This window comes from Periplaneta americana, chromosome 8, assembly GCF_040183065.1.
Source record: "Periplaneta americana isolate PAMFEO1 chromosome 8, P.americana_PAMFEO1_priV1, whole genome shotgun sequence".
Lineage (NCBI taxonomy): Eukaryota > Metazoa > Arthropoda > Insecta > Blattodea > Blattidae > Periplaneta > Periplaneta americana.
The window spans coordinates 158092105-158115433 of NC_091124.1; the positions used below are offsets into that span (position 1 = coordinate 158092105).

At 35.4% G+C, this 23329-nt stretch overlaps 2 protein-coding genes across 10 annotated transcripts in view; one reads left to right on the forward strand and one right to left on the reverse strand.

The window, feature by feature from the left end:
* LOC138705188 (band 7 protein AGAP004871-like) overlaps window positions 1–5656 on the reverse strand; it is a 683889-nt gene extending 678233 nt beyond the window's left edge. For both annotated transcript variants that reach the window (XM_069833922.1, XM_069833912.1), the window contains exon 1: window positions 5532–5656. The gene's annotated coding sequence lies outside the window, so the exon portion shown is untranslated. The remainder of the gene's footprint in view (window positions 1–5531) is intronic.
* Ogg1 (8-oxoguanine DNA glycosylase) overlaps window positions 5566–23329 on the forward strand; it is a 61347-nt gene continuing 43583 nt past the window's right edge. The window contains exons 1-3 of one of the 8 annotated variants that reach the window (XM_069833903.1): window positions 5566–5691; window positions 14670–15125; window positions 19424–19706. In XM_069833903.1, coding sequence (XP_069690004.1) covers window positions 5630–5691; window positions 14670–15125; window positions 19424–19706 — 801 coding nt within the window. In that variant the 5' untranslated portion in view covers window positions 5566–5629. Of the gene's footprint in view, window positions 5692–5915; window positions 6060–6177; window positions 6476–14669; window positions 15126–19423; window positions 19707–23329 lie in introns of those variants that run through there. The other 7 variants (XM_069833904.1, XM_069833905.1, XM_069833906.1 and 4 more) reach the window with 7 other exon arrangements.

Genomic DNA, 23329 nt, shown 5'->3' on the forward strand with positions numbered 1-23329 from the left:
TTGCCGAAATCTGACATTCTGAATCACTGCTATTTGGGTTGTTATCTGTGCTCGTCGCTTTCTTTTGGAACTGTGTCGCATTAAGTAAAACCTATTCCAGGCATATACCCATTATTTTACAGATTAAATACTGTCAAATATACAAATGTAAGGCAAAAGTGTGTAACTGTACAATAAAGATTTTGATAGATCTTACACAGTAACTAGTTTGGGAAGATATAAAATAAAAAATTAATGATTATTACTTTTTTCAGTAAACTGTAAATATATTCAAGAAATATAGGAGTTTTGATCACATTAAACCTAAATGTGCTCACCATTGTGTATATAACACGATTCACACCATGAGACTAATCCCTCCCATGATTTTACATCTCATAAATAAAATTATTTTTATAAAGTTTAGTACATCTCGGCTACCCGAAATACTCTCGACAGTGTTTTGAATGACAAGATTGAGTGAGTCACTGTACAAATAATGCCCGGAGTTCTTTTTCAGACAGCCTAGCTTGAATGCCTGAATTCTTGTCTGCCATATTCGAACCACCATCATAGCACTGGCCTCAGCACTTATTTCACAATTAAATCGTATAATAACATCATTAATATAATACGAAATAATGTCTCAGCATCTGTCTTGGATATATCGTAGAATCTTACAAAATTTTCTTGTACCTCACGGTCGTCTGTAACTGTTCTGAAGCTAATTAATTGATTAACTAGTGGACTTGTGTTAATTATGTAAGTCTGTGCGGCTTACAGGTGTTTCGGTGCTTCATCACACCATCCTCAGAGCCTACTAGATCTCGGCGTCATCTCGAACTTCTCTGCCTGTTGTGTGGGTGCGTTTTATTTTTGAAAAGTGGAGTCAAATAGTGTGTGTGTACTAAAATTGATCTGTGTGTTGAGAATTTGATGGGGTGTGTTTTAGTGTGTTTGTATATTTCGTATTGTTCTAGTGTGTTGAGTTTTTGGTTATATATTTCGTATTGTTCTAGTGTGTTGAGTTTTTGGTTCTTGGGTTGTATGTGTAGGATTTCCATGTCCGCATTTATGTTATTGTATGTATGGTTAGCATTGGTTATGTGATCGGCGTATGTAGATGTATTGTGTCCTCTGGTTATTGCTTTACTGTGTTCTTTGTAGCATGTTTGGAATGATCTGCCTGTCTGTCCAATGTAGAACTTGTCGCAACTATTACATGTGAGTTTGTATACACCTGTGTAGTCGTATTTATTTGTTTGTGTTTTTTATGTGTTGCGATGTCTTTGTAGTGTGTTACATAATTAACACGAGTAAGTCCGCTAGTTAATCAATTAATTATATTCAAGTGTTAAAAGTAGTGTACGCAAGATTCAAAATGGATGTTCTGAAGCATAATGACACTTGTTCCTTTACAGAAATATCACATGACTCATCGACCATTATGGAATAATATTTGGCTGTTTGAATAGATTTTGTAATATCATTCAATACACTGTGATTCATAATTTCCAGCATTTCGTTACATATATCATGAGAATACCATTTATATGATTTGCGATCCATCCACTTTTTTAAGTTCTGGACAGTCATTACTTCTCAATCGCATTAGGTTAATTAAATTGTTATATCATCCATGTAGCCACGTATTGCAAGACCCTGCATAGCTAGATACTGTAAAGAAGATAGTATCTTTAGTAATGCTAACCTAGATTCTTTCATCTTTGTGGTAGATAACTGGCCTAATACATTCACCCCGAATTTTATTTACAGCCAAAACACATTCACTGTGGCAATCAGATTTTTCATAAACCCGAAACTTCTCCTAAGCTTTCTTCCAGTTTTTAAAACCACTATTTATGAAAGTCAAGTCATATTTGCTACAAAATGTTACCAGATTCTTAGAAGCTTCCCTGCAATATTTGCAATAAACAACATCTGCAGTTGTATTATGCACTAGCCATGGGAAAGTTGATTTATACTCTTGAAAATTTCTTTTATGTATTTTCTTACAGTACCCATAATTGTCTGTAAGTTCACTGATGGACATATTAGATTGTACAGCTAGCTCATCAACACAACTAGAACTAGTAACACTGTTATCTTCATGCTTTCCATCGTTGCCACTGGTACAGACTACGTTTGTTGATGTAGACGGCAGTGGATTACTTGAATGACCAACACCTAGTCTTGGTTTCTTAATGATATATCGATCCATGTTATAAACATTAGGTACACTTATACTATTAAATTACTAATTAACAGTTAAACTAGCAACAACTCGCTGAACAATATTGCCATGAGGCCACGACACAATTACTATGCGAGCCTGGATACTGACTTTTAAGGGAAAATTAAATAAAGCTCAATGTCTCAACATATCCTAAAAGTAGCCGTCTGCGGTTTAGTGCATTGTTGATATGTTGAAATAATAATAACGTAAGCATGGTCAGTTGCCAGTTAAATGTAATCATTGTCGCCAACATGCCTTGTCATCTCTTGCTTTTAGTCTTTACGGATACCCAAAACATTTTTTGTTATTATTAATTATTATTAACTTATTATTATTATTATTATTATTATTATTATCATCATCATCATCACCATCATCATCATCATCATCATCATCATCACTATTATTAGCCTATTTATTATTTGGGAATACTGGGAGGGGGGGCCCGGCCCCTTCGGCTCTGGGGAGTCAGCGCCTATGACTGTCACCAACACAGGCTTGCAGTGACAGGTATTATCCGAGAACATGTGACTGGATCTTAGCTCCTGTCACGAAATTTAAATTGGGCTATTTACAATAGCTTTCCACAAAATGTATTACAAGAATTCAAAGTATATGATTAAGTATGTCTCATGACCAGAACATAGTACGAAATGGAAATTTAAAAATTGTAAATTTATCCTTTGAAGATTTTTTAGTAGGTTATTTTACGATGCTGCATCAACATCTTGGGTTATTTAGCGCCAGAATGAAATGAAGGTGATAATGCCAGTGAAATGAGTCAGGGGTCCAGCACTGATAGTTACCCTGCATTTGCTCATATTGGGTTGAGGGAAAACCCTGAAAAAGAAAAGCTCAATCAAGTAACTTGTCCAGACCAGTATTCGAACCCGGGTCATCTGGTTTCGCGACCAGATTTCCTAACCGTTACCGGTACTTCACAGGTGTGGACTCCTTTGAAGAGGTGGGCAAATTCAAATATCTTGGAGCAACAGTAACAAATACAAATAACACTCGGGAGGAAATTAAATGCAGAATAAATATGGTAAATGCCTGCAATTATTCAGTTGAGAAGCTTTTGTCATCTAGTCTGCTGTCAAAAAATGTGAAAGTTAGAATTTATAAAACAGTTATATTACCGGTTGTTCTGTATGGTTCTGAAACTTTGACTCTCACTTTGAGAGAGGAACAGAGGTTAAGGGTGTTTGAGAATAAGGTGGTTAGGAAAATATTTGGGGCTAAGAGGGATGATGAAGTTACAGGAGAATGGAGAAAGTTACACAACGCAGAACTGCATGCACTGTATTCTTCACCTGAAATAATTAGGAACATTAAATCCAGACATTTGAGATGGGCAAGTCATGAAGCACATATGGGCGAATCCAGAAATGCATACAGAGTGTTAGATGGGAGACTAGAGGGAAAAAAGACCTTTGGAGAGGTCGAAACGTAAATGGGAGGTTAATATTAAAGTGAATATGAGGGAGGTGAGATATGATGGTAGAGACTGAATTAATCTTGTACAGGATAGGGACCAATGACGGACTTATGTGAGGGCGTCAATGAACCTGCGAGTTCTCTAAAAGCCATTTGTAAGTAAGTACTTCCAGAGTTTTTAGAAGATGTGCCACTCATTGTGCATCGACACATGTGGATGCAACAGGACGGATCACCAGCACACTTTACTCTTGGTGTACGAGTTTCTAAATATTGAATATCCCGGGCGTTGGATCGGAAGAGGAGGTCCGACTGCATGGCCAGGCTGCTCCCCTGATTTGACGCCTCTCGATTACTTCTTTTGGGGCCATATCAAGAGCCCCTCATTTATGAGACTGCTAGATCTTTGAACTATAGTGACCAGGATATCTGAAGCATCTGAGTGTGCTCCAGAATTTTCTTAGAAAATGCAATGTCTGTATTCGAAATTACGACCGCCATTTCCAAAACCTTTTGTTGTAATGTCCTGTACTATCCAACATTAATTGTTACCGTACGTTGATGTGTAATCGGTATGCCTACATACAGTATTATTATTGTATTGATATACCTACATACACTATTATTATTTTACTGATAAAATGTCCATAATGTACTTTCTAACATTAATAGTTTTGTACTGACTCAGGATTACTTTCCAAGCCATGGATTTCTATTCGATGAATGCTTTATGTGGAGCACCCTATATGTTCCGTAAGTTTGCGCACAATCTTTTAAACCAGCCTGTCCTGTAGTTTAAATTATAAGTATAGCTAAAATCCCCAAGATATCGATAAATACCTGCCACTTTTCCAACACTTCGTCCAACATCGATTAAACTAAAGGTTAATTCATGTAGGCTAGTGTGTGACAACTAATGCCTCATTAAAACCTTTACCCTAACCTTCTCACTGAAAGTAGGACTACTTGTCACCACAATGCGGCTACATATCACAAATCACTCTCTCATCAAACCCTACATTAATCATTGACAGAAAGACTATTTGCCTTGCCAACAAGAAGTGGTGGGTGTTTGACAATGCACCAAAAATTCATAATATTCACTCTCACCACATGAAAAAAAAAAAAAAAAAATCTGCTTCTGTATAATCTATAAAAGAGCTTCAAAGACGCTACTGACAGGCCCAGCATGAAATCCTCATGCTGGCACTCAACTCCTCGTGGTATATTTATATAATTACGTTTCACTGAAAGTAACCTAACAATTATTTACCGATGTAGTCTTTTTTTCGTTTGTCTGTCGATGACAAAACCACGAGAATCCCTTTTCCATATATACTGTACAATTGAGTAATTATTTTATATAACAAGCTGAGTTTTACTGAATTTGACTATGTATAGCTATATTCCTAATCTCTACGTTTTAAGCATTTTATGTTCATTACCTTTAGGCGCCTATAATAATAATAAAAATATCACATTGTGATCAAATAACACATTTTCATGTGACGATGTAAGGTTTATTACGAATGATTTTCCTTCCTGAATTTATTTTTGAAGAAGAGTGCCAATTTTTATCATACGACAGTTACTTCTTCACATCACATTGCTTAAATTGCTCTTGGTGTACGCCTACCCAAGTTCGACATAATATTATGATTATGACATTACACCAATATAAATTAGAGGGTGGGGTTTGTGTATGTATCTACGTCTTCTCCTTCCACTACTTACACAGTTGCTATAAATAGACCAAAGACGTGACTAGTTGTCACAAATGTGTAATAACTAATAAGGTCAAATATATTGATAAAAAGTGGATTAGCAAATATTGTAGTACAAGAAGGCAATTTAGCATACAAATGAAAATCAGAAATACCTGATTCACCGCGGTGAGAGAGCAAAGATGTTCTCACAAGATTTCTCACTGTACTAATACACGAATACATACAATAAGCCTACGCCGCCACAAATCGGATGCTGAACGCAGGGCCAGACTGCAAGGATAGCAACATTGCAGTGGCGTTAACGCAAAAAATGTATTATGAAATTCGAAATTACATTAACTAAAACTGGTGCTTTTATAGACGCATAGATGCAACTAATATCTTTAACGTATAATTTCTGCATCATAGCAGACATTTGTAAGTGCAGGCAGGCTACTGTAACCTTAATAGTTTATAGAGGGTATATTTAGTGAAACATAATTTGTATTTTTATATTTACTTACACGTCGAATATAACATGCCGACAAAAGGTCAAGAATGTCTATTATCTTCATTATCTTACAAGCATATCCTTATAAATTTGATAAATATATGGAATTAAAACGAGACACACAATAAAAAAAAATTGACATTTGTGGATATATGTACATAACCAAAGACATGTTCAGGCATAATTATGGGTAATATGATATGACATTATACTTTTTTGTTAGTAAAATAATTGGTATTATTACTCTCTTGTTTAATTAAGATATGGTTTGCTTACCCTTATTAATTTTTTTGTTGAAGTTACGTCATAACCTGAAACACCTTGCCAGTACACAAATAGGCGGGAAAGTTTTTAGACAAAAGAATGGTGGGCTTTCGCACAAAGACAGGAAAATTTACAGTGCCAGCAGAGAACGAAGTTCATCACCTTCGGCACGTGTTCCAGTGTAGTTTATATGGGATAATATCTGTGGTGTTGTATCTACATTATCGTTCCTTATAAACATTAGAAATCAATGTGTCAACGAGAGAAAATGTGGCATAAACTTCCCTGTGCCAGATCGGAATTGGAACTGTTGTTTACATTATGTGGTGGACAGTGCTTCAGGTAGGGTAGAGTGATTGATAATGAAATTAATTAAAGATCAAATCGTATATTTCACAGAATTTATAAATATTTGGTATAATCTAAAATAACCTGAGATGCTGGTTTTTTTTTAATTTAATTTCGAAGAAACATGCCTACATCATTTTTGGAACATAACCTTTACCGGTACCTACTCTAGAATAAATAAACTAGACTAAGTAGCCTATAATACTGAATACTTTTTCGGTCACGCCAGCTTTTGGAAAACATAGTGTGGGCTCGAACGCTTGAGTTAGAAATAAATCTCATAAGCCTTTATAATAACACGACAAATTATAGGGCGAGCTAGGGCCCATAACTTTACCAGAGACACCCAACGATCGCGTACTGTAACTAAATATGCGTATAGTAACTTACAGTCCGTACGATCTGTGGTCAGATATGGGGAGACAGTAACGACATTGGTGAGTAACTTTGTCACAGTCCGTGGTCTTCGCCCTCATGTCACTTAAGTATCCCCTTATCTAAGCTAACTTAACCTTTAACTAGCAATTGGTATTTCTTTACTATAGCGTTACCACGTTAAGGTACAAATGTATTTAGGCTACATTCTTGGTTAAAACTTCAGTATGTATGCGCCACTAGAAAACATTCTTAAAATGCCTTGAAAATCACTAGGATTTATAGTATGGAATAGTGGAAATTGGATGTGATCACTAGAACTGTTGTATGCCCACCCAGTCCGCCCCCATACTTATATACGAAATTCGTTGTGCGTGAATGAAAAAGACCTCCATATTTCTTTAATGTGACGTAATATGAGGGAGGGAATCATGGGATTTTTAGGATCACCAACTGTGGAGAATGGCGTGCACGGAATGCGATACCAGTATGGACCTAACCTCTGTTGTTGTTATTAATCGAGAAGGGGTCGTTATTTATTTGTTAATCTAAGCTTTTAATTATTATTTGCAGGCCGCTTTAACTTCAATTTCTTTTCTCCTTCTCTTGCTAGAGACTGCAGTTATTTTATTACTATGCTTTTATTATGCTCAGGTGACTATCCGTCTCGGGAAGGAGGAATGGGATTATGTGTGCGTGCGCGTGTGGGTGGTTTTTTCTATGCCACTTCTTTTGGGCGCTGATTTGTTGATTATTAAAGTGGCTTTAAATTAAGTATTCTTTAAGTTATTTATATTTTATTACCACTAGACAATCCAATGGTCTTTCACCTTTATCCCTGGTTTTCCCAAGAACACAGTTGATCCATGAGTGGGTATCCTGTTACAACTTGATATTGTGTAACATTACACAAGAAGAACTGGGCATATACTGGGTGTTCATTTCAGTGTGTCATGGCTCGCTGTATGCCGTCATATAGCTAGTCGATGAGCCTACACTTCCGCAGAGGTGTATTACCTATGTGTCAGAGAAGTTGCATAGCAAGTACGGCGTTTATTCTGAAGAGTACTTACTGATATGTATGGTAACGCCGGTAGTGGCAGGAATGTGAACTGTTTGGAAACATGTACTGAGGTGGGTTTTTTTCCTTACTGTCGGGATATGGGGAGAGGGTTAAGACGATTTCTTATGTATTTGTTGACATTAACTTCGACGGTCAACATGGACATGGAGCATTTGATTTGTATTGTGGAATGTTGCCGTACGCAACCGATGATAACAAATACCCTGCGTACGATTTGGCCGCGCAAAACACAGTTTGAAAGAGGTTATGGTAGCACACAGACAGTACAGACCGCCATCTGTTGCTACAATGTTCAAGTTATACCATACACATTCTCAAGTTCAGATTGAATGCTTTGATTAATAGGCAACTTCTCTGACATAAAAGCTGAAACTCGTTTCAAATCGCTGACTCACAACAATGACGTCATGACACACTTTGAAATGAACACCCAGTAGTGAAACTTGTCTATGAGCAGCTGGATATTGTTTCGAACACTTGCTGTAATTTAAAGTAAGATTAAATACTGTGATAGGATTAATTGTACTCTTAATCTGGTAATCATAGTATATTTATTTGTATATTTTACTGTGGAAGTGGACCCCATTATGACAGATGAAAGGCTAGCAACAGGCCAGGAAATGCCATTGTATGTTAGAGGCACTCAAGACAAGAAACACTGCACAATTTGAGTTATACTAGGGGCAGAAGAAATCGGCGGGTCTGGCGAACCCCTACTTCTCTACCCCGACTCCTACACCCCTCAGAACCTGCTTGGTGTATGATCCTGTCCCAAATAACTCCACTGATACTTTTTCACTGCAGGAAAACTTAGAAAATAAATAAAATAATAACGTGACTTGTAGTAATTACAAATAGGGCCTACGTTATTTACTCAATATTATCATTATAATACTTTGTAAGTTAAGTCATTTCACTAATGTAATAAAGTGTAATGTAAACCTAAAATAAATCAAATATTTAACATTACACAAATACTTTGTATTTATGTATTTTCAGAATGTTGTGTTGAAACAGTAAATACTAATGTTTATGCAGTATATTTACCAACTTAATGTATTACTGACAAGTTATTAAATGATATTTCATTTTATGATCCTAATAATATTTTATTTCCAAACGTAATGTATTTTACCTAATTATAACTAACACTGGAGCTCCTAAAAATTTAGCAGTCGAGAATATGTAGTAGACTACAATATAATACTCCATTTGACAGAGATATAATTAGCATATCAATTAAGAAATTTACCTTATTCCGTGAACAATTTCTAAAAAAAAAAAAAAAATAAATAAATTAACTTAATAATGGTTTTCAACAATCTAAATAATGAAACAATTTTCCATTGTTAATGTCTTAAATAAACAACTTAATATAACATAAAATAAAATGTTACAATATCTAAAAAAATATTATTAATTTAAATGTAAAATTCCATATTATCTACATTTGTCCGTGTATTCTTTAAATAAATATATGTAAAATTAGGCTCCATAGGATGATTGTTTTACTGCTATTCGTCTCCCTTTTGCATAAATTCTCTGGACCGATCGTAAAGAAGCGCCACTGGCCTTTGACAGTGACTGTCTGCATTGATGACAGGACATTTTTAATGTCCTCACAGTTCTTTCAAGAAACAGTGAAGTTGATAAACAACACCTTTAGTAAGGCTTCTGATATCAGGGCCTGATTGAGACATGATAGCGATTACAATACTCGGATGATTAATAGTTGTTTAAAAATACTGTTTATTATGAACAAACTTAGCACAGTAGTATCACAGACAAGCACTTGTCAATAACTAACATTCGAACGGAGCGACAGAAAGGTCTCTTCGTTCATGTCATAAACCACTAGAGAAAGTGTGGAGTGAGTTGTTTCCGTACCAAACCAAAAACCCGCCTATTGATTCTGCCTGTACTATAGTAATAAAGTGCATTTAACAGTTACTGTAGTGTACATAGTATATAGTTCGATATACAGCTATTATGTATGATCAATCTCATTTCAGTATAGTATAATATGCATGCCTATAACATGAAGTCTTCTTACTTGATGAAATTAGCTGCGGTTAGATTGTTATGAAATTAGCTGCGGTTAGATTGTTATGAATTTAGCTGCAGTTAGATTGTTCACTGCTGAAGCTCAACCTAGAACATCTATAGACTTCAAGAGACAGGAGGAATCTCACTCCAAATGAAGATGTGAGGTTGACTGTATTAATTATTAATATTTTTGTATGTTTTGAATAGAAAAAATAACATAAACACTATAGATTATTTCACTGTATTTATTTTATCAGTCAATGTTATTTATGTCCCGCCCACTATAGAGACATAGGCCAATTTCACACATATTTAGTATAACTTGTTGCTTCTTTGACAGGTTAGGTTTGGTTAGTTTAGGTTTTTGTTATAGCCTTCCTTGCATATACGATTATAGCGCAACAATGGCAGTTATAAAAGTGAGATATTCGTTCAGTGGGCATTGGATACTCTACATTCACCCAGCCATTCCATGCAGACGATTGTGACATTTGCATAACATTTTTAACTAGTTTACTGATCCCGATTTTTTGTAGTGCAGGCTACAAGTCTCATACCTGGATCACTGTGTAATACATTAAACCTTGCACTTACTGTGTAATTGTTGTAGAAGAATTCTAACTATACTTAAGATAGCAGCATCGTAAATGTCCGAGAACGGGTGTGACAAAAATATGCACTTGCAGTGTTCACCTCTAATGAAAATAAGAAAACTCTATGAACTTAATAAAACAAATAGCTTGAGAATTTTTGTACTAAAAGTTATTTAATGTTATACATGTTTCCTGTAATAATTGAATATTTATACCTGAATCATAACATTTTAAAAATAATTATGCACAGGACGGGCGTGACACTTTTCAGGTGGACAGGTATGACGCTGTGAAGTTATATTTGGACGAGCCTATGTGTTGTATATCAAAATAATTAACATTTAAAACAAAAAATGATCCATATGATCTTAGGGAGCACTAAATTAAATAGTAGTAATTTTAATAAAATATTTTAACAACATTACAACAAACATAAACACAGAAATTCACTGAAGTAATACTTAGTTCTAAGATTGTTCAAGACTATCAGTACTTCTAGAAAATACATAATAGTGTCTTGTTTCCTGTAATCTTTATAGTTGGTTCTGGAAGAATCCCCATCAATTGTTCGTATGAAACTTAAGACACATCATTTTAATCGATTCTGAAAATGTGAGCGTTTTCTGCATCGCACACTCTCAAGCACATAATTTTAACTTCATCATCTTCTTTAGCTGCCAGAACCTCGTTCCATGAATACTGTACTTGGAACATTTCGATTTGCTTTCAAAAGTTTTCCAATAACTGCCTGTTTTTTACTTGGGCTTGTAGGAAGCACCCTCTTCACTCTTTTAACTGCCCTACAAACGAAGTGATTGCACACACTTGTAAGATCCAAGCTCAGGAGTTCCATTTCCAGCCTTTGCCTACTGCTCCCTCCTACCGTTCAGCATCCTTACGTCCTTCAGTTTGTTCATGTCTGCAGATAAACATTTCTTTGCATTTGCTCGCCTTTTCCTATCTCTCTCCCTTTCCTTCATTCATCAATTAAACTTTTTTGGCTTCTTTATTTTCATTCAGTTTCTTTCTCCAATTTTGTTTTGATGTTCTCCACTTTTCTGTATTCATATACGAATAATAATAATAATAATAATAATAATAATAATAATAATAATAATAATAATAATAATAAAAGCATTTTAAATGTCTTATGTTTTGGAGCAAGAACAAAATTCATTCATATTTTTTAAAAACTATCCTTATGAGAGAATGAGCCTATATGACATGAACACATACAACCACAGAAGTCTCCTATAAAATTCAACTTAATTTAATTTAATTCACTTTTCCATAGGTAATAGTAAATAAAGTTTAATAACCTCAATCATACTCTGTAGGACGGGTGTGACAGACATTAACCAGAGCTTTATTATATCTTAATTCTGAATCCAGAAGAAGTAATATTCAGATTGTATTGACCATTGATTCACCCTTACTTCTGTAAACTTTTGTTTCTTTTATAATTTATTATTAATAAATAAAATAAATTTCAGAGTAATTTTTGAGATGGATGTGACACACACAACTGTTATCATTAATGTACAGATGCCTCAAACTAGCAAGCTGTCTCGTTCACGCAAGCGCATAGAGCACTTCTCCCCTACCACTATCCGCCTACTGCTGTGCACTGTGGACTAGAACAGTACAGCTCAGTTCTAATAAGAGTTGAGAAGGCTGTTTTCTGTATAGTGTATAAGAACGCTGCTAGTGACTGTCGTTTGTGATAAAGTATTTCTTCTATTATGATGAGTAGTACATCATCGTGCAAAGTTCTACATAGTCACACTCGCGAGATGATTTATAATGTGACGGAATTCAAGAAAAAAGAAAGCGAAGCCGGGATATTTCTCAAGGATGTTAAGAAGCTGCGGGAAAGAGTGGCAGCAGCAATAGGAATTTCTAAGATGACGTTAACTAGGATTGTTGTAAACAACACTATATTCAAAATGGATGACGTCATAGCACTGACAAGGGGAAAAAATAATGAAATCACGGAAGAGTCTTTGAAGAAGAAATGTGAAAAATCCATGAAATATGGAGAGGATATTGGAGAGGAATATGTGAAGCAGATTCCTCTAATAGAACAAGCCCTGGATAGTTGCATTAATCATTTTTGTGGGGAGACTAGAGAAAAAGAAGAAGAAATAAAAAAAAATTGTATTGGATTTATAATTGGGTTTAGATATTTAACACTTTTCAATCTAATTTATTCACTCTCAATTTTATTTTCCTTTGTATTGGAATCCCCTCCTGAGCACGAGTCTTACTCATCAGGAGTGAGCTAGTTTATATTATATTGTATTAACTTGTATTCATTTGAAACTTACTAGCAAAATAAATAAATAAATAAACAAAGAAACAAATAAGCAAAGAGGCAAATAAATAAATAAAAAAACAAATAAAAGAAGTGAGTAGTGATTCAGTGGACAGTTGCATTAATCATTAATCATTTGTGGGGAGTCTGGAGGAGGAGGAGGAGGAGGAATTTGTATTGGATTTATAGTTGGGTTTTAGATATTTAACACTTTTCAATGTAATTGTTTTATTTTTCTCTGTATTGGAATCCCCTCCTGAGCACGAGTCTTATTCAGAAGTGGGCTAGTTTATATTATATTATATTAACTTGTATTCATTTGAAACTTACTAGCAATAAACAAATAAATAAAAGAAGTGAGCAGCGATTTAGATGGAGATTTATCGGGAGTAAAGGAGATCCCTTTGGAATGGCTAAATAGAAACTCAATTGTGTCTTCCTTTTATTGATTTGTTCATATTGTGCAGATAAGTGATCTGTTTTCCTTGATTTGAAGTGAAAAATTGAAGTTTAATGACAATGCTATAATCTACAATTTGGGTACATATAACTTAAAGGATGATGAAAAATTTAAGTCAATCATATATTGTATTATACTAATGAATATAGCTTTGCAATTAGAAAATAAATCATAAACACCAATAACATTAAACGAATTATTATGTATTAAAATACTGATCAATATATTATAGGGAGGGTGCATCTTGAATAATTGTTAAGAGGTCAACTTTTCAGATAATATGACTATACTTGGGTATCGGAGCGTAGATGGGCCCCCTGCGTAGATGGGCCCCCTCTGTTAGCTCTACTCCTTCCCCTCTCCAGGCAGCTTCCTAGTTTGAGGCATCTGTAATTAAAACTCGTTATCTACCTCACCTGCCTTTAGAATGAATTCCTAAAATGAGAAAGAAAACTACTGGTGTAGATAAGATGACACCAGATCAGCTGATTGATGAAAAGAAGGAACAATTCAAGGACTCTCAACATTGATCAATTTTCACATTGAAGTTCAGCATATGTACACTTCACCTTTGTTCATAAATAGACACAAATACAGTGAACTAAGTTGTTGAACTTATTTCTACTGTAAAATATAAATAATAAGGGTTTATTATTATTAGTCTCCAGAAAGAAATACTAAATTTTAAAAAAATAATGTCCAGGCTCAGTTTAGCATGGAATGGCTGCTTATTTCTACAGAATAGGCTATATTGTTGTTTAGTCAACTGTCCGAAGATGGTCTGAACCTCACAAGTGATACCAACAAGACACCACAAAATAGCTAACTAGGCCAGGAGATAATGGGGTAGGGTGGCCAGTTCCTTTCCCCCTCCATTGCATACATCGCCGACTAGTTACATATTACTTATGGCTTTTAAGGAACCCAGAGGTTCATTGCCTCCCTCACATAAGCTCGCCATTGGTTCCTATCCTGAGCAAGATTAATCCAATTTCTACAATCATATTCCACCTCCCTCAAAAAATCCATTTTAATATTATCCTCCCATCTACATCTCAGCCTCCCCAAAGGTTTTTTCTCTCTGGCCGCCAAACTAACACACTATATGCATTTCTGGATTCGGTCATATGTGCTACATGACCTGCCCATATCAAACGTCTGGATTTAATGTTCCTAATTATGTCAGGTGAAGAATAGAATGCGTCCAGTTCTATGTTGTTACATATTACACTACCATGAATATACCTAACTCTAGAAATTTTATACTGAAAAAATTACCGGTAAATAATGTTAAAATAATTGTATTGTTTTTACAGGTGGAAGAAGACTGGAAATGATGAGTGGACTGGTGTGTTTGCCCATCGGGTGTGGAAATTGTCACAGAATAGTGAATATATCTTGTATGAATTCTTCCAGGGTTATGAACGTGAAAGCTCAAAGAGAGAAACCGATACTAGTAAAAGAAATAAAAGTGGCATTAGATCGAAGGGAGGGATTATGAATAAAACTCTAGGTGATGCAGATAGAAATAGGAATGATAATAATCATGTAGGCCTAGGTGAAGAAGTTCATAAAGGCTCAACTGAAGAAGAGTTATTGCGAAAATATTTCCAGTTAGATGTATCACTGGCAGACCATTATGAAGAATGGTCGAAGAAAGACCCATACTTCAAAAAGTCTGCTGAAAAATTTACAGGTGTTAGGATTCTTGCCCAGGATCCAGTTGAGAATCTTTTCTCATTCATCTGTTCATCTAACAACAATATTGCAAGGTACTGTAAATAATATTTTATTCTTTACGTAATTTACCCTATTATTACAGACGTATTATATCTTTATATCTCTGCCAATGACTGACCATTGTGTTTCAAATGGCTTATCTTAATCGTGGGCATCAGAATACTAACAAGGGAAGGGTTTCGGCTCGAACAGGAATTTTTGGTTAAAAATTTGTACAGAGGTTTACCTCACAATGTTGATGAAGTCCGTAAAAGCATTCGTTTGTGTAACTCTTCTTTTGGTTGGTGTTGGCCAATATACTTCTTAAAATATGTACATGAGGATTCTCTGTAAAATGCATGAAACAGCATGGAGCAGAGCAATAAGCACAACACGCAGAAGCAACACCTGAACAATCTTCTGAACCACACTCAATTGCTGAAAGATCAAATGCCACCTGAATTACATTTTTAAAATCCGAGACTTATTCAGGATTCACGTAACCAGCTGCCAGGAATACTGAAGCATAGGGTGGTATACTGGAGCAGACAACTGGTTATGTATAACAGAGTGCATTTTCATTATAAACACTCGATTTCCCAAGTCCTGGATTCTCAGCAAGAGTCCTTATGTAATCTGTTTACCTCTGAGCGTATATTTTGTATTGTCTAAGGAAATAGATATCCAGAGGGTGGATATATTTAGTTTTTTTTTTTTTAGGTGGAATGATCATACATTCTATGTCCTTGCCTTGGAATGATTCAGTTATCAAGGCTATGTCCTTGTGCGCATTCAATGACTCACACAACAGTGTACACTTTTGATCAGCAGCAATATTTTCAGACAGAACGTTGGAGAAAAATGTTCTTAAATGGGTTTTAGACATTTTACCACTCGCACTAGCTTCTACTATATATAGTTGGGAAAAGGTTTTCTTAAATCTGCTTCCTTATTTTTGTGCCAAAACTTTTTACTTGAAGACAGGTAGGCTATATAGTTTTTTTTCAATAGATGACCACTCATTGAAGTCAATCTATTGTATAACTGTGGGTGATATTGTATGTCAATTGAACTAATGCAGCTGTTGATTGCTCTCCTTTTCTGGACAATGTACACCCGGACGTTTGTTCATAATTGAACCCACTTTGGTCGCATTTCCAAATATACTGTGGCTGTATTTGCAGATTTACTATTTTTTTGGTTCGCTTCCCTTACAAAATGGTCCCCACATTCACGAATTTCTTGTTCTCCTTTTATGATAATAATAATAATAATAATAATAATAATAATAATAATAATGATGATGATTTATTTAACCTGGCAGAGTTAAGGCCATACGGCCTTCTCTGACACTCAACCAGGTGTAAAAACTGCGTTACAAAAACACTACAAATTTACAAAGTACACTACAATTTTACACACAAAACTGAACAAGATAATAATAATAAAATGTAAACAACAAGTAAGAAAAAATCAGACATAATATATAACATAGAGAAAGAAAGAAAAAAGCATAATAAAATGTGAACAGCAGGTCAAAAATAAATGAGGCATAAAAAGTATAAAAAAATAAGACAATTATTGATACTGGTACCGGTAATAATAATAATAATAATAATAATAATAATAATAATAATAATAATGATAATAATAATAATAAAGAATAGTAGTAATAATAATGATAATAATAATAATAACAATAATAATAATAGGCCTAATAGTAATAATAATACTAATAGTAGTAATAAAATAGTGCAGTACAAAGCATACAATGAATACAATATTTTTAAGTACACATAGTAAGGAAAATTATGATTATATATAGCTCAACTTATCACATTAGAGATATACCGTTATCGGAAAATATGAAAACAAAAATATAAAATAAGTTAAATATCACTAGAACATAAAAACAAAATGTGAATACGTGGAAACATGCAATACAACACTTGTCATAATAGTAAGTTAGTTTGGCAACTCGTCATAAGATAATTTTCTAACTTGGATTTGAAAGATTTCAATGTTCGGCAGCCCTTGACTTCAGGCGGCAGAGAGTTCCAGTGACGAGAGGTAGCAACAGTGAAAGATGAGGAATACAGAAATGATGTGTGAAGTGGAATTTCTAGCGTGTTATCGCGTTGTGATCGAGTATTAATATTATGATAGCGAGAGAGAGTATGAAAACGAGCGAATAAATAATAGGGGGATGAAGTGTGCATAATTCGATATAGGAGAGAAAGTGAGTGCAGATTTCTCCTCTCATGTAACCTGAGCCATGATAACTTCTCGAAAGAAGGTGAGATATGATCATAGTATCGAACATTACAAATGAAGCGGACGCACGCATTATGAACACGCTGTAGTTTCTGAGCGGAATCAATCCTGAGATCACTGAACAAAACGTCGCAATAATCGAAGTGAGGTAGAATGAGTGTCTGTACCAGCATCTGTTTTAATTTAGATGGATAATGATACAATCTTTTTAGTGAATGGAGAATAGAGAATGCCTTCTTACATGTATATTTAATATGCGTATCCCAACTGAGATTAGATTCGAAATGCACTCCGAGATTTTTTACGGTAGAGCTAAACGGGATGATTGTTTTATTCAGTTTCACAGGTGGAATATTCAGGTCGTTGACTTCAGGAATTAATCTATGGTTCGCGAACAGAATAGCCTGTGTTCGCGAACAGAACAGAATATGTCTTTGGATGTCGAAAAAGAAATTATGTGTCTATGAGAAATTCTGTTTTCCTTTTTGAGATGTTTAATGAAGTCATAGAGCATTTAAAATTGGTGTGCCCTATTTTGTTTGATTTTGCATAACCCAATATGTCAGGTGCCAGTAATGCACACATTTTCCCTCATTTCTCGACATGTCAAATTGGGATATATAACAAAATCTTTTCTATCTTTGCCCTTAATTACTTTATTTCCTCGAAAACATTTCTCACTTCCTTTTTTTCCCACATACTCAAATATTACTTTTTTATAGATGGATGTCTTTTCAACAAGGTAGCATAAGGTGTCACCTTTTGTAGTATTTTGTACTGATTGTCATAATTTCGTTGAAGAGTTTCTTCCGAATATTCTGTTATAATGCTGTTAACATTTCTTTTCTTTTTTGGGGGGTTCATAATCACTAGAACTGCTAGCTTCTCTTCGGGGAGTAGTATTTCCATCACCAGCACTAGCACCGCACTCTTGATCTTGAATAATGTTATGACATCCTTCGCCTTTCTTAAAGTCTTCTTCATCATCCACTAGCATGTCCAGTGTTATTTTGTTGGTAAAATACAATTGATTTTCCTGCTTCTAAACTATTAAATCCATCAAAAACAACGCAAACATGTGGTCTTCATTACCGACAGTTTCCATTTTAGGATACATTCTCCTCAGTTTATATGTCAATATATTTAAAACATTCCGTATGTTTAGAGTTTTCTTTCGTCATTTTTACTTTCCTTCCAAGCAACAAGAGAACGGTGCACACGCCAAGAAGATATAAACTGCTTTCTCTAGCTGTTATGAGGAAGATAGGCTTACGAGTAAGGTGCCCCATAGGCTTACGAGTAAGGTGCCCCACCCCGTTAACTTATGCAGTGTTCTCCCCATCCCCTCAACTTGTACAGTGCTCTAACAGACAAACCACACATTACACAAACAAATGCTTTTGGGATCTTTACAGGTTTGTAAAGATGGGCCTGTATACAAATTTTGGATACGAAATTCCTGTTCGAGCCGAAACCCTTCCCTTGTAAGAAGTAAAACAAAAGATATCTGGTTGCCTTCATACCAATGCTCGAGCCGCAGCTTGCTTGAATGCAAGCTGAGAGTTAGATATGCCTATAATTTCTCACAGGTTAGTACAATCTTTTGCTATCTCTTCGTCCCCTCTCTGTCAATTGTGACATTGCACAAAGGCAGAGATATAATACAAGATCAGTACCGTTTATATGACCTAAATAGTGTTCCATTGACAATTGGCCCTGCTTTCATTATATCTGAATCATTGTCTGGCCGCCCTCAGTAAGAAAATTAGTAATTTAATACTAGGACGAACTGTTAACGGAAATGAGAGAGAGAGAGACCCCCCCCCCCCGCCTCTGCCACAACTATAATCATTTAACCCAAAAGACTCAAAGAAAATAATGTACTACATTACTTACTTAGCCTGTATACTTGTAAACTATTGGGCGATTGAATATGAACTACTTTAATTTCCTCTATAGAGGTTCTGCCTTCTGATTGCACTATTTGCAACAGAAACAGAGGAATTAGTTTCGACCAGTGAATTCATTCATTCTATGTATTGTCCACAAATTCATTCATTCTATGTATTGTCCACAGAATATCATCCATGGTGGAAAAACTGTGTGTTTTGTACGGGAATAAGATTGCTAATGTAGATGGTGTAGCATATTATGACTTCCCTCCAGTGTCTGCACTCACCGACCCATCTGTGGAAAAGACATTACGAGATGCCGGTTTTGGGTATAGAGCCAAGTTCATCAATCAATCAGCTTGTAAAATAATGCAGATGGGTGGAACCCGCTGGTTAGAACATTTGCAGAGCCTCCCTTATGTAGAAGCAAAGACAGAGCTCATGAAGTTATCTGGAATTGGAGCCAAGGTAATTACAATATTTATTTATACTCTACTTAGTTATCAACTCTTAGCATGAAACTAACATAGCCTATTGTGGATTCCATTATTGACTGCATTCTATTATTTTCTGATCAGAAATATGAACCTCCTTTCCTTCCAGTGAGGAAAGAGTTAATTTGTTTCTTTAATGGAGTTACTGGTTATTTCTTATTAGTAACCTCACATTTTTATATCCTAATGAAGACTGATTTAGGGACATTCCATGGTCACGTGTGGGACATTTGTACTAATTTCTTAATCATATATCTTCATATAATTAATAAGTAAATGTTTTAATTAAAAGTCTTGTATGCCAAAAAGAAAGTGCCAACAATGACTGATTTTTTGAGCTATGAAAAGTTATAGCCTATCTTTTTTGTGTACTGTGACGGTTCTTCAGCTACACCAAAATTAAAAAAATAAGGAACTTGGAAAAACGAGAATGAATTTCAGAAAAAAGGAAAAAATTCCAAAAATTACCAAAACCTCCCTGTATTGCCATGATCTCTTATATAAGAATTAACAGGAAAACATTCAACAACAAGAATATTCTCTTTAATTACAATCTCTATTTTAAAAGGGAATTAACCAAAAACTTCCAACCATCAGTTGCAACATCTCCCTACATTATAATGTCTCTCAATATAGACTCAACAAACCTTCAGGGAAAAGAACAAATAACCAAAACTATTTCATTGAACAGCAACCCCTTTTACATAACTTTAAAGAAACTCCTAAACCATTCCTGTCTCATATCTCACAGCCACAGCCTGTAGTTCCCGGTGTATACTTATCGGATAGGATCGTCAATTTTAGTTGCCTGATCCGTCCAGCTGGGCTAATTCTGCCTTCTTCATCGTCCGTCAAGCACTGCCTTCACATTCGAGTCACAATCACTCTCCTATTCCCTTCCCCTTGAACATTCAAGTAGGAGGTGGGGGTGGATCGACGCATGCGCACGACAATAACTAAAGTTTTTTGATACACCGGGAACGATGTTACAAAATATATATATAGAGGAAACAATAACTAATTTTTTTTCATTCTGTTGGATAACAATACAAGACAAGCATACCGTAACAGTACTTAGAAAATACAAGACACATGATGGTCACTTGCGGGACACATGCATTTCCCCAACATAACAAATTACTGAATTATTATAGAAAATTCAGCCCATCTGCTAATGCTGTCATTATGGTGTATTTTTTTCTGAATTACTTGCAGAAAATTCTGTAATCTCACGCAATCACATTGAACAAAACATTAACTGATGAGCCTCTAGAATTTTTTTGTTGGTCATGTGTGGGACACAGGGGGTTACGTGTGGGACTTTTACACTTATGGGAGGAATTAAAACAGATGACTGTAAATACTCTTAGGCTATGATACGTAAATTTTTAACAGAATAACAAAAAAAAATCATAAATATCACAAAACTAGGGAAACATCAACAAATTTGAAAAATGAATGTTCTTCATAAATAACACAATACAACAGTTTACTCTACTTTAAAAATGCTCTGAAAAATTAAAAACTCCATGATTATTCACAACATCTTGAAGTAACAGTTTCTTGACAATGTCTTGTTGGCTGTAGGAGATAAGTCAGGTCGTTCAGGCCACTTGAAGTGGTTTGAAACTCCAGCCTGTACCAACACCGAGACTTCAATTTTGTCACAAGCGTGCACTTGCAATTACTTCAGAGTCAGTATAATATGATCCTCTGCCACGTAACAGATATGGGTGCTGCTAACAACCTGTGAGGCTTGTTCAGCAAAATATTTGGGTAGTTATAAGTAGGCCTACTGGTTCTCGTTTTTTATGAAATTAATTTTTTTAACTTTTTGATTATTATTCCTAATTTGAAAATACTTCCAAGGAAAATCTATCTTGTACTTCTCAGAAAGTATAGGGTATTTCAAAAGTCAGTTCAGACATTAAACCGCTATAAATATTATAATATTTGAGATAGGGAAAAAACAAAAACATCACAGTGTTGGGCACACAATGGGGTTAACGAAACATTGGGAAGATATCTGCTGTTCTCTTGTTCAACGTATAGTATTCTGTCTGCGACACCGTGCACATCATTTTGCAGATAATGTCTTGGAATATTGGCAATTTCTTGCGAGATGGATCTTTCAGTGGCAGTAGGGTTGTTGGATGTGTCAGGAAAACTCGTTCTTTAAGGTAACCTTACAACCAAAAGTCGGCTGGATTGAAATCTGGAGATCGCGAAGGCCACATTGTTGGAAAGTGCCTACTGATGACTTTGGTCGGAAAACGAACCTCAAATACGCGTGTTAACTCCATTAATTTTTAGTAGGTTATTTTTCGATGCTTTATCAACATCTTAGGTTATTTAGTGTCTGATGAGATGAAAGTGATAATGCCGGTTAAATGAGTCCGGGGTCCAGCACCGAAAGTTACCCAGCATTTACTCATATTGGGTTGAGGGAAAACCCCAGGAAAAAACCTCAACCAGGTAACTTGCCCCGACCGGGAATCGAACCCGGGCCACCTGGTTTCCTGGCCAGACGCGATAACCGTTACTCCACAGGTGTGGACAATAATGGAATAAGACAGACTGTTACAGTAAATGGGGAGCGCTACTAAGCATGTTACAGAACTTCGTCATCCCTAGACTGAGGAATCACGATATGGAAGCTCCATCCCACATCTTTATCCATGCAAAACAATTAATTACGCAGATGTTTGACGATGTTTAAAGACAATTCGTTTTCGTTGACTATAGTTGGGTTTTGCAGGATTTCCGAAAATTTAATGACCATTATAATTAAAAACAGAAGCAGAAAGGAAAACGCGGGCAATGCTGGGTGCTTTCAGCTAGTTTTTTTTTTTTTAATTTATTTTAGTAGGTTATTTTACAACGCTTTATCAACAGCTTAGGTTATTTAGCGTCTGAATGAGATGAAGGTGATAATGCCAGTGAAATGAGTCCGGGGTCCAACACCGAAAGTTACCCAGCATTTGCTCATATTGGGTTGAGGGAAAACCTCGGAAAAAACCCCAACCAGGTGACTTGCCCCGACCGGGAATCGAACTCGGGCCACCTGGTTTCACGGCTAGACATGCTAACCGTTACTCCACAGGTGTAGACGCTTTCAGCTAGTTAAACCTATAAAATTAAAGGGCTTTACCTATTAGAGATTAGTGATTTATTAAAGAATACATTAATCGTTTTTTGGCTATTTGTGTTTTCATTCTTTTAAATTCGTTCTTTTAAAACACAATACATAATCAGATGTAAAGAGGAACATAGTTTAGAATGCTAAGCCAATAAATCCGAAATGTCACAATTTAAAAACAACAAGGTTACTTACATTTGAAAAGGTCACATTTAATAAAATTAGCAATTGATATACTATGTGAATTAAATCTGCATGAACCATAATGTGGCAACTTCAGTTGTTGATGGGGGAAAAAAATTATGGTTTATTTAATGACTCTCGCAACTGCAGAGGTTAATCAGCGTCACTGGTGTGCCGGAATTTTGTCCCACAGGTGTTCTTTCACATGCCAGTAAATCTACTGACTTGAGCCTGTCGCATTTAAACACACTTAAATGCCATCGACCTTGGCCGGG